Source organism: Ascaphus truei, chromosome 5 (assembly GCF_040206685.1).
Source record: "Ascaphus truei isolate aAscTru1 chromosome 5, aAscTru1.hap1, whole genome shotgun sequence".
Classification (NCBI taxonomy): Eukaryota; Metazoa; Chordata; class Amphibia; order Anura; family Ascaphidae; genus Ascaphus; species Ascaphus truei.
In genome coordinates this window covers 214,469,793-214,482,919 of record NC_134487.1, presented here as the reverse complement: position 1 = coordinate 214,482,919, position 13,127 = coordinate 214,469,793, and the positions used below count along the sequence as shown (strand labels likewise).

General features: G+C 42.5%; 1 protein-coding gene across 1 annotated transcript in view; it reads left to right on the top strand.

Moving 5' to 3' along the window:
* The window catches only part of RANBP17 (RAN binding protein 17), a 646,782-nt gene extending 634,094 nt beyond the window's left edge, over positions 1 to 12,688 (top strand). Inside the window, exons 26-28 of the mRNA XM_075601659.1 lie at positions 5,576 to 5,674; positions 11,051 to 11,178; positions 12,299 to 12,688. Coding sequence (XP_075457774.1) covers positions 5,576 to 5,674; positions 11,051 to 11,178; positions 12,299 to 12,395 — 324 coding nt within the window. The 3' untranslated portion in view covers positions 12,396 to 12,688. The remainder of the gene's footprint in view (positions 1 to 5,575; positions 5,675 to 11,050; positions 11,179 to 12,298) is intronic.
* The last annotated feature ends 439 nt before the right edge of the window (positions 12,689 to 13,127 follow it).

Below are 13,127 nucleotides of genomic sequence, written 5' to 3'. Positions count from 1 at the left end.
TCTCCTGGATTCCTGCACTGAAGCGGAGGTTTCCCTGTATCTACAGCTTCCTGGTTCCTGGGGCCTACTCTTTCCCTAATATAGAGAGGCCGTGTCCTGGTTCCTGCGCTGAAACAGTGGATTCCCTTGCCGCTCAGGACTTTTGCGCTGTAGCACTGGTGCACCCGTGCAGCAAGACGGTGTGCTATTCTGGTCTGCCTACCATCTCCTGTGACCAGCACCATGGGCCATGGTCGTCGCTCGCGCAAAGGCCAACCCCGCGCTCCTAAGCTGAAGCGGGTTTCTCCTATCTCCTTATTGCCGAACTCTTGCATGGACAATGTTTATCCTGACGTCTCCTGTTCTGACCCTGGCTTGTACAACGACGACGCTGTTTTCTCCAATCCTGATCCTGCGACATATGACTACGAACTGCGCAATCCGGATCAGCCTGCGCGGTCTCAGGTCGGTGCTTTTACAACCCCACCTCAGCCTCGCGGTCCGACCCTGGTTTGTGGCGAGCAGAACCCTGACAGTATGCTCGGTCCTACAAACTCGGACCCCGCTGAGGTGTGGGTTGGTAAGTTTTTTCCTAAAAACCTGTCCCAGCCTGTAGACCAGTCCCAGTTTGAGAATAATTATTTGTGCGATATAATACCTCTGATGGAAGATCCGTTTATGTTGGAGGGCTTGACTCCCTTGCAAAAGAAATGCCGTAATAATCTGGTTTATAAGGCTTACTGCCTCAGAGACTTAAAACAGTATCTGGCCAGTGTTTTGGCCATTGCTAACATTGCTTGCTCCCCTGATTCCCCTTTAACTGGGGAGGAGCTGAGTCCTGTGGAACTGGTCAACGCCTGTAGTACACTCAATGCCCTGACTTTATCTTTGGACATTCCTATAGTATTCCCGGAACCTTCCGTCATGGTGGCTCTCGCTCACGAGACGCTGCATTTACTTTCACGTGCATTGGATGATTGCTTGTTAAAACAGGATCGTCTCTTAGCCGCTCACACGTCGTTTGGCGGTATCCCTCGGCTACCAGTCCTGTTGCTAAACCGGGGGACGTATCTCTCTCTCCGGGAGATGACCAAACAGAACTATTACCAATATCTCCCAACGTAGCAACTGCCACAGTCCCAAGCTCTGATTGTATGCCCGGGTTCCCTGACACTAATGATATGTCTACATTAACCCCTGCCGATCAGTCCTGTGAGGTCCCCTTGGAGAACACATATGTGTCACTAACTAACACTAAGGTTCTTGTATCAGAGAATAAGTCCCTTGGTTCTCCTATTTCTAGCTTTGAATCCCTCTCTCTAGGTCTTGAGGGTTTTCCAGCTTTAAACTCTGCTAGACAGTCCTGCGCGCTTTCCCCGTCAGAGAAAGAATCCCTAAGTTCTGTTCCCAGGGTTATTTCTGTATTAACCTCTGTGGGGCAGCTCTCTGAGTTTCCTTTTGGTAAATCCCTGTTCTCTGTCAGCCACGGTCACGCCCCTAGCTTCAGACGAGAGATTCCTGCTCTCTTCTAATACAGAGAAAAGGTTACCTATGTATTACTCTCAGGCATTGTCTGCATTAACCCCTGTAAATTCTTGCTGCCTCCAAGTTAATGCCTTCGTTGTAGCCTCAGAGAATGAGTCCACAAGTCAGACAGCAGAGGTTGCATTGAGGGATTCCCATAACCGTACAGAGTCTCTAGATATTCTTTGCTATAAATCCCCTGCTTCAGCTCACGTTTCCGCAGTTTCGTCTCCGGAGACTTCGGCTAAAGTTCTGGTTCCTGTTAAATGTATTCAGGAGTCAGGTTTTTCCCTAAGCTTAGTCGCAGAGTTCCTTCTCCCGGGTATTTCACTGAACCAGCCTGTCGCCCACATAGCGGTGATCCCTGCTTCAGCGCATAGTTCCCACATTATGGAGTCTGCAGTAAGTTCTGGTTTCCCAGACATTCCTTACCAAATACCTACTTCAGAGACCAGTACAGTTATGATTAACCCCCGTGTACTGTCTGAGTTCTCCTCCTCTTTAAGCTTAGGGTTAAAGGCATACAGTAGTCTGTATGTCTCTCCTGGGGTTCATATTGTGTTCCCAGGAATGTTTGCGGACGCACGGTTTTCTCCCAAAAGTGACGCTTTTTCATATAGATCAGTAAAAAGCTTGCATACTGTTTCCCTTTTCGCTGAATTGTGTCTTACTAGTTTTAAGACTCTGAGAGGTAATGATTCTCCTTCTGATTCTGAGGCTCTTTCTATAAGGGGTATCCTGTCTGGGGGCTCTCCTGATTTCTCTCTCCAGGCTAATCCTTTGGGGATCAGCATATCTGCGGTCACTCCCTTAGTACTGTCTGAGGACACCATGCACATATTACAAGTCCTGGGGTTTAAATTTGAGCTTTTTAGCTGTCCTGCCTTTGCTGAAACCCAGTCCCTCAGTACTGTGTCTAAATATGTCCCAGCAAACATGGGGTTACTCGGGGGGGAGATTAAAGCTCCTGTCTTAAAGGGTATTTTTTCTCACATGTCCAGCAAATTTAGTATCTCAGTAAGTGTTTCTATGTCACTTATCAATACATCTGATTTTTTCTCTAATCAAACCCAGATACCCTCACTATCGGTTAGGAGTCCTGTGATCAGAGATTTTGCACTAGAAAACACACCAATTCATGTTTTTGTCAGGTTAGGTACCCCTGTGGTTAGGGCCATTGCAGTTTTAGAGAAGACTCTTGGTACTCCTAAGGTGCATGTCATTAAGAGTTTTCATAGTTCATACTTGCTGCTTGTTGATTCTCAGGGCCCTGTCATTGAGGTACAGACTTCAGCTTCTGATGTTAGCTTCCCTCCCACCACTACCCTGGCTCTGCCTTTTTCTCAAGCTACTGATTTGAAGATCCCAAGGACTATTCCTGATTCACTGACAATATTATCTCCCAATGAAGATTTCCCAGTATTGGAGAGCTCTACTGTTGTTTGCTTCTCTGCTCCTGCTAAACCATGGTTTTGTCCCTCGGAATTTTCGGTTGCCCCTGTTATTTCCTCTCAGTTGGAAATACTCTGTACGTATCCCAAGATTTCGGTCCCTATGCCTGGTTTACTGCTTGCCTTGTCACCTTCCATACCAATACCGGGAGATGCTTCTAACCAGCCTATACCCTTACTAACCATTACTTGGGAGCCTTCTAGAGGAAAAATTCCTCGCAAATTCCAACATGCAGTGGTCAGCCAAGACTTTTTCTGTTACAAAGTTCCTTCTGGTGTATTCGATCAACTATCAGGGCCGCTGATCCTAGATTCAGGTTTCTTTATTAAGGACTGGGCTTTCAGTGGGGGTTCTTCTACCGTTTTTGCTCTGGAACTCTCTGGTTCTTCACAGCCCTGGATTTCCAAGACATTTTGCGAGGCAAGCCATGTACCAAGGATGTTTCCTCCATCAATCTTATATCCTAGAACTGTACTCACCAAAGAACTGCTCGTTTACGGATGCCCTTTCTACCTAAAGAATTTTAGGAACAACTCAATGTCCCCAAGGCCCATGGATGGTCCTGTCTGGCCACAGTTCTCACCGGGGGGTGGGGGTACACTAAGGACTAATCATGAGTCTCTGGAGTACGACTCTAGCCCCAATCCTAGACGGTTCAGCAACAATTCCCGGGCCTCCAACTCTATGAGTGCTCATGTTCGCCCGGAGGTCTCGCGTGAAGGGGGGGGTACTGTAAGGAATCCGCTCCACGGTTTACTGGTTACCTTACCTTGCAGACCGGTGCAGTTCTGGAACAGCTTTCCTGAGGTTTGCTGCAGCCTGGATTCACTCAAAGCAATACACACTCCCTCTGGTATCTACTGCAGCTGTGCAGCCTTTCATTGCAAACTATACTTGCATTCACTCATTAGGGGCAGGACCTTCACACCCCCGCCGGGGATTGGCCCGCTGGCCTTTAAGTATTGCTTGCCCATAATGCTCCTTGCCGAGCATAGTCCTTACTGGATGTCAACTGTTTTGCCACAAGCTCTCGCTTGTTCCCCTTTGCTGATACCAGGTCACGCCCTGCGTCCTTCAGCTTCCTTCAAGCCGTTTGTTCTCCAATGCTGATTCCAGGTTACGTCCTGCATCCTTCAGCTCCCTTCAAGCCGCTTGTTCCCCTGTGCTGAAGCAGAGGTTCGTTCCTGCGTCCTTCAGCCTCCTGGATTCCTGCACTAAGTAGTGGTTTCGTCCCTGCGTTCTGCAGTCTCCTGGATTCCTGCACTGAAGCGGAGGTTTCCCTGTATCTACAGCTTCCTGGTTCCTGGGGCCTACTCTTTCCCTAATATAGAGAGGCCGTGTCCTGGTTCCTGCGCTGAAACAGTGGATTCCCTTGCCGCTCAGGACTTTTGCGCTGTAGCACTGGTGCACCCGTGCAGCAAGACGTGTGCTATTCTGGTCTGCCTACCATCTCCTGTGACCAGCACCATGGGCCATGGTCGTCGCTCGCGCAAAGGCCAACCCCGCGCTCCTAAGCTGAAGCGGGTTTCTCCTATCTCTTTATTGCCGAACTCTTGCATGGACAATGTTTATCCTGACGTCTCCTGTTCTGACCCTGGCTTGTACAACGACGACGCTGTCTTCTCCAATCCTGATCCTGCGACATATGACTACGAACTGCGCAATCCGGATCAGCCTGCGCGGTCTCAGGTCGGTGCTTTTACAACCCCACCTCAGCCTCGCAGTCCGACCCTGGTTTGTGGCGAGCAGAACCCTGACACATTATATGTTAATGGGTGTGTAGTGTAGCTCCTATATGGTAATCTTACCCCTCGTCCAGGGCCGGGAAAACGGATGATTGGGTTGACTGATGAATTGGAGAGATGAGTTCTGAAGGGTCTGTGAGAGGCCATATCTTTATCTGCTAAGTGGGGGAGGGGATGTGGTGGGGAAACATGAGGGAAGAAATGGGCGGGGAGACATGTAACATACAGACAACATGAAGACAACACAATTAGTTTTATCAAAATATCTCCATTGGCAACAAAACAAATAAAGGACAGGATCCCCTCTGGTTTTGCCCGAGTAGGATCCTTGTGCCCACAGGTAGAGCCGGACAGACCGTCTGGAAAAGTGGACTGATCTTTGTCCCGTGGGATTGGCCTCCTAGGGACTTTAACACGACCCATTGTTCTTCTTCTGACAAGTAACAGGATATATAGCTGGGAAAATAAATCTTACCAGCCTGGGTTGGGGGAAAACATTTATGAGAATCTGTGTGTCTTACAAATTTTTAAGTACCATGTTAATGCTTCATTTTGTGAGATTTCCTTATTTGCATAATGCACAGAACCAAATCACTACCTAAAATCACAATTTTAATGAATGTGGCTAGATGTGTTTGTAAGCGATAGTGCTCTTTTTCATCTAAAAAAACTGCACTTTCGCCCTTGAATGAATAGGCCTTATTGCCTATTATTTTCCATTTTGATGTGTATTGACTGTATGTCTCTATTGTGTGTCTTTGGGGGGTTTCTAGAATGCTATTCTGTTCACCTATGAGACACCCCTTATTTTATATAATGTTTGTTATATATTAAAAAGTACAAAACTTGGTAACGTGCTGTTATTCTTCTTTCAGATGATGTCAATTCTTATGAATACCATTATATTTGAGGACTGTAGGAACCAATGGTCTGTATCAAGACCATTGTTAGGTCTCATACTTCTCAATGAGAAGGTAAGTGAAACAGCAATCTCGTTATAAACATTTCATTAACCAGTATTTTAAAATGGAATGTGCTCTCTTTACATGTTTGGTGCATGAACAATGACAGTGACATTATAGCAAATACTCAGGCTGATATTCATACATTTTCACATTTTTCTCCTTTGATTAGAATCTATAATACTAAAGATGAAAAACTATATTTCTGTTTTCAGTGTTCAGTATTCTGCCACAGAGCAATACATTCGGACCTCCAACAGAATTTTTGTGGCCCAGTGCATACGTCAAAAATTGTGCAACGTCCACACTCTATCTCAGGGGTGCGCAAATGTTTCTCAGTGCGCACCCCTGCCTGCTCTCCTCGGCACCTTGCGCCCCCTCCCCCCCTGCTCGACTCCGGCGTTGAATGATGTGTTGGGTCATGTGACATCACGTCGCCATGGTATCGTGACGTCACGTGACCCCGCAGCGTCATTTGACACCATGTTACAAGGACGATGCTTGAAGGGAAGGTTAGTGTATTATAGAGGCCTCGCGCAGTCCCCCCGCATTTAACTTAAATACCTGGGGGGAGAGCGTGCCCCCCAGAAAATCTAGCGCGCCCCCAGTTTGCGCACCGCTGCTCTAACTTAATTATCCCTCATCCTTTTACGTATTAGTAATACAAAATGTGTAAAGTCTGTTTACATTTACAGTTATGTGTTTAAAATTATGAATTTGAAAAAAAATACTCTGTCTTTTCCCCTTCATTTATCTGTCCATCTCTCTAATGACCTTACTCGGTATAGTTTGAAGCAGCCAATCATGAGAAAACGGCCATTGACTAGACAATATTGAATAGGGCACTAAATCCTTTGTCGTTTTCTCTCCACACTTTCACATCTCTATGCTTTGTGCTCATGTCCCTCTTTTATGTTGGTTTGATTGGAAAAGTATATTTTAATTATACAGCTCAACCCCGTTATAGCGCGATCCGCTTATAACGCGGTTTGAGCGTGGACCCCGAATTTAAAAATTAAAAAATATATATATATATATTTTTTTTTTGCACACACTTACCGCACACTGCATACATTCACAGCACACTGCATACACTCACAGCACACTGCACACACTCACAGCACACTGCACACTGCACACACTCACAGCATACTGCATACATTTACTGCACACACTCACAGCACACTGCACACACTCACAGCACACTGCACACACTCACAGCACACTGCACACACTCACATCACACTGCACACACTCACTGCACACTGCACACACTCACTGCACACTGCACACACTCACACACACACACACACACACTGACACACACATACTCACACAGTCAAATACACACACACACACAGAGACACACTGTCTCTTTAAGGGAGCTTGCTCTCGCAAGACGGAAGCAGAAGCAGGGAGAAGAGCTGCCAGATGCCGGGTAAGTGCTGTGTGCTGTTGCCGCTGCCATACCGGGTCTGGGAATGCTGGGAGAGTTCTCAGCTTCCCCCCTCCGGCGGACACAGTACCACCACAAAAAAAAAAAATTCAGCGGCCATTTTTTTCCGCGACCCCGTTTATAACGCGGTGGTCGCGGGTGGCCCCCGAGGACCGCGCTATAACGGGGTTAAGCTATATTGCTTTAGAAATGATGAGCAAAAAAACGAAATGAATAATATAGTAGTGATATTCAGCTTAATTCCCATCTTACTAATTAGCAAAGTTTTAAAAAAAATAATAATAATTAAATGTGTCACTGTGTCTCTCCTCTTTGCTCTTTTTTTCCCCTTTGCACTCCTTTTTCTTTCCACTTTACCCTCATGTCATTTTCACATTGTTCCCTGCGTCTCTATACGGTTCTCCATCCTCATCCTATTTTTTTTTCTTTGTCTCCTCTTCTTGTGTCTCTACTTTTCTGCCCATGCATCTCCAGTTTGCCCTGTCTCTTCAAACACCAGTTCCCCCTATTTCTCCATTATTTCTCTCTAATTGTGTCTCCTCATCTCTTCATTTGCTCTGTGTATGTCCCAATTTTTCCATCTGTCGCAACTCCAACACCTCATGTCATTCCACTTTATTCGACATAATCTCTCCTGTACCCCGCCATCTCTCGTTGTGTTGTTTTTTGTTGACCACGTCTCTACGCTTCGCTCCCTTCTTTGGGACTTATTCTATATTCGCTGAAGTCAATAAGGAATTTTGCCCAAAAACGATCAGATTTGCCGCTTCAACATCTATAGAATAAGTCCATTTGTCTCTACTATGCACTTTACAATGTTACTCCAATTTGCTTCCCCTCCATGTCTCACTCATTTAGGCTACTCTATAGCCCTTTGAACCTTTTAATGTTACTCCATCTTTCTACTCACACTCCATGCCTTTATCTTTCCCCTAGTCTCCGTCTCCATGCGACAATGTACAGTAGCATTTAGATTAATTTTAACCTTTGTTGGACTTTTACTTGACCACATCATGTGTGTAATGTGATCCATTGCAAGCAGTTCATACACATTTGCTTCATATTTGTCACAAGTGACAGTGTATTGCTGTTTCCAAAATGAATTGTCTATAGAATAGGATCGTACTGAAAAGATAGGAAAGGACACCAAGATTAGCATTTGCTGCATATGCTAAATCCGGTGTGAAACCCTAGTCGTGAGGAGAAAACAATACAAAAAGGAAATATATAAAGAAGAGGATAGCTCTCATCAGTCACCTGCATTGCAGGATCCAATTTTAGCTTTATCCAATAGCACTGTCATTCATCTTCTTTGTGTTATTGTGATTTAAATCCAAGCTCTATAAAGCATAGCAGTTCTTTTAAAATGATTGAGAGGGAATAAGGGCAAATTCAATGTTTTTTTATTTTTAAAAAAACTTTGTGACATCACAATATTACACTTTAGAGACGGAGGCAATATTTCATACTTTAAGATGAAAACTAATAATTTTCTCTCAAGTGTAAGTCAGTGTATCATTGTGAGAGTGAAAAATAAGTATACTTAGCCTTTTTCCTTGAAAATAATTTTATCTACAGATTCCATCTGATTTATAATGTGTAGGCAATATTCTGACTACATATTAATTATGTGCATTGTTGATGTTTAGTAGGTAATGAAAATTAAATATTTTGCTATGTGATACGAGTTTGCAGCACTGGTTACAAGCATGGCAATACAAAAATGCTGCCTTAAATATTAGCCTATTTATTATAAATGAAAGCATGTATTTTGCAATGCTGACTTCTAACTATATTCTTTTATTAATGGCAATTGGGGGAGTTGGAACAATGCCATTTTCTCAGTGATATGTGTTTGCAAGTAAAAAATGAAATAAGAACCTTCTGATAATGCCTTCTTCACAGTATACCATTAAGTTTATCTAGGGACGTAGAGCTGTTTCCATAGCTTTTGAGATTATTTTCTACTTTTAATGGTGTGTTTCATTCAGTTAAACATGGTAGATACAGATCTGCCAACCTTGTAAAAAATGTTCACACTGTGTGTTGGCGAGGAGAAGGCAGTGTTGGAGATGTGACGCCCACCCACTCGGCATAGTGAAGCATGTTGCATCATCACCCTGCTAGCGGGGGCCCCGACTTAACCCCTAAAAACCCAGACAAAATGTTGGCCTTTTTAAATGGCCTCAATCTATCAAGCAAAACGTGCCAGATTAGGGTTACCATATTTCAGATCCCAAAAAGAGGACACGTGAGTCTGAACAACAAAACACTGGTAACCATTAACGAAACTGTGTTTTATGAATACCGCCTTTTCATGTGGTCATAAAAGAGCTGTAAAAGCTATCCCATTCTCACCCCTTGCTATTCACCAATGTATTCTTATTCTATCAAATAATATATTTGCACCTACTGATGCACCCACACGTGTGTCCTTGGGGCATGTTGTTGACACCCCCCTCTTCTATTGTCCGTGAACACTTTTGCCCCATCATGCTCAGACAGCTGGTTTACACTGTTGCCCACCACTCTCACATACCTGGGGCAGTGCTGTCCCCAATCACACCTGGGGCGCACTGCTGGTCCCAACACACACACACCTAGGGCACACTGCTGTCCCCCCCACACACACACGGTACACTGCTGCCCCCTCACACTCACTCACATGGGGCACACTGCTTCCAACCACACGAATCCCTGGGCTACACCACTTTAAATGGTTTTATTTATTATTATTATTCTGCTACAATCTCTCTTTAAAATAAATGTAGGTTTTCGTTCTCCATTGATAGTGGGAATCATTGAAGTATCTCATCATAGGGCATACTCCAGAGCCATATTTGCTGTCATACCTCCCCTACATAGTTCTGCTTTGTATAGAAGGTCTATGGGTACCTATGAGACACACATCGTATGTTCAGGTGGCTTCGGCCCATTATAGGTTGATCTTACCATTTTTAGAAAAGTATCCATTCCGTAAAAGAACATGCACAATTTGCATAGCTTCGCCAAAAGAAAAGAGGCATCTAAGAGGGGATATGACAACTATATACTGTACAACTATATTCGTGGACAGTACAAAGAGCTTTTAAATTAATGTTTCACCCAAGGGCAGTACAAAGACATAGGGTCATCCCTTAAGGCTGGAAGAAAGGAAATTTCATCAGCAACAAAGAAAACGGTTCTTTACAGTAAGGGCAGTTAAAATGTGGAATTCATTACCCATGGAGACTATGATGGCAGATACAATAGATATGCTCTAAAAACGTTGGACATCTTTTTACAAAGGAAAGGGATATACCAAATAAGTAAATATGTGAAGGATGTTGATCTAGGGAGTAATCTGATTGCTAATATTTGGAGTCAGGAAGGAATTTATTTTTCTCCTTCTGAGATATAATTGGATGATATTTCACTGGGGTTTTTTGTTTGCCTTAATCTGGATAAATATACTGTAAGTAGGAATATAGGATCGAGTATCTGTCATCTAAAATTGGCATAGGTTAAACTTGATGGATGGATGTCTTTTTTCAACCTCATCTACTATGTAACTATGAAATATAAACAATAATGTTTTTTGGGAAGGCATAATTTAAAACATTTAAAGAAAGAAAACTATTTGCAATATTCTCTATGTTTTTTTTCTAGTTATTATTTAGTTTAGGCTTTTACATATTATAAAATTATATAACAGATGCAAATATTGCATTAAAACACCTTGAGCAATTTACTTTGTGTATATGTGTGCTTCTTTGTTTATTCACGGTTTAAACTTTATTCACCTTTACAAAGGATGTTTCTTAATAAAAGAAAACTGTTATACCAGCTCTGGAAAACAGCTTAGAAAACTAGCTTAAACCACGGTAGTCCTGTATGGTTAAATATATTTCTTTACTGATGTATAATGATGTTTAATTTTTTTTTTTTGACAGTACTTTACGGAGTTACGGGCTAGCTTGGTGAACAGTCAACCATCCAACAAGCGTGAATTCCTTGAGCTTTGTGTTGCCAACTTAATGGATGGAGTGGAACAAAACCTTTTGGTAAAGAACAGAGACAGGTTAGTTCACAATGAAATCTCAAGATCCAAAGGCTTCTCAAGTGTTATGTCATTATAATTTGTTCAATTCATTACTGAATTCACTATAGCCTTTAATGAATTGCCATCAAACCACAAATCATTATAACTTTATTATGCTATACACCTTTGATGGTTTGGCTTCTTTAGGGGCCTACGATAACCTAAATTATACCTATTATATGTGGCTGAAAGAATGTACTCGCCAATGTGCCATAAGCAAATGCAAGTATTCTTTTGCCTGGTAATCCATAAAAATGCAAGCTGATCACGGATAGCCCATATGGCAGTGAGGACAATGAATATTGTGTGTCACCATATGCCCTACCAGTTCTTGTGTCCTTCCTCTAATGCATTAATATGCACTAGAGGAAGCTCTGTATAAAGTATCAATGTGTTATTTACATTTTTATTAATATTTCACTGCAGGTACATGTTGATGGTCTAATGGTTCCCGAGAAGTATCTTGATCATCTATAAATTATCAAGTTACTGTTTCAATTTCCCTCCAGGGAAAACAAGAGTCGTCAAATCTGTTGTAGTTTCTTATTTAAATTCCCTTTAAAAAACAGGAAGTAATGCCGTTTAGTTCACTGGTAATTATCTCGGGAACCAGGGGAACGTAATGTGGTTCAGATCCAGAGCAATCTCCCTTCACTCCCAGTTCCCATCTTGTAAAGAAAAGGTAGGCAAAATGGCATAATTGCTAGTTTATGAGTAATGGACAATGGTTTGAATAACTATTAAAAAGCTTAAATGTTCTCCTTTGATCCTCTCAGCCCTTACATTTGTGTTGAGTCTGTTAATCAGGTAGTGTCCTTGTGTATGATTTTGTTGGTGCTACACACTCAGACCCCCCACCCCCCTCCCCCCACGCTATTTACCCTGGAAAAAAATATCTTCTGGATCCACTGCTCTATGCCAGATGTTTCTTCACCAGAAGAACCCCTGTGTTCTGCCAATGAAGTATAATTCCAATGGTTTAATTACAATTTCCAATAATATTGATGGTATTGCCTTTACATTGTCTTTACACTTGTGCAATATACTTATTAGTCAGAATTGTAGTATTTCACTTCATTAAAACTTTTTTTCCCTTCAGATTCACTCAGAATATGTCCGTCTTCAGAAGAGATGTTGCTGAAGCTCTTCGGAGTGATGGAAACACAGAGACATCCGGATTAGATATGATGAGCTGACACCAGATTTGGCATTTCATAGATTGAAAGTTATGGACCTCATAATGTTTGCTAATTGTTGTTACCTGATGAAAATATTTTTTTTTTTTTTGCCTTTTTAATAGGAAATTAAGCATTTTTTCATCTCAGGTCTGATTTCGGAAAATATTTCTAAATAAAAGTAATGTACGGTCTCAGTCTTAGAAAATAAACAATGTCTCAAGATTTGTATCAAATTTATTTTCTACTCTTGTAAATCTTCCAGATGGTGTGGTAAAAATATTCAACCAAAGAACAAAATAAACATGAATTGCAGCTAAACTGGTATTCGTTCTTGCTTTAGATTTTAATTTGATACTCATATATATATATATATATAGTGCAGAATAAAGGAGTTCTTCAGTATTAAGTGATACCTTTTTTATTTGGACTAACAATTTATGTCATAGGAAAGCTTTTGAGTTTTCCTCTCTTCTTCAGGTCAGCAATACTGATATACAAAGGTTTCTACGACTTAGACAGGGATTGGAAAAGAAAAAAAAAAAGGAAGAATAAAGAATTCCAGGCACTGGAAGGGTGTTAAAACTTAGATAAGGAAGGTGAGAATTAGGGATGGGGGGGGGCTGTATATCCACAGCAGCACAGAGGGGGATGAGGATGCTGGAAGGAGGGGTGGGTGGAAGGTTTGGGATGGCACAATGGCAGGGAGGTCAATTACAACAAATTACAGTATGATAGTGTGTCAGAAACCCC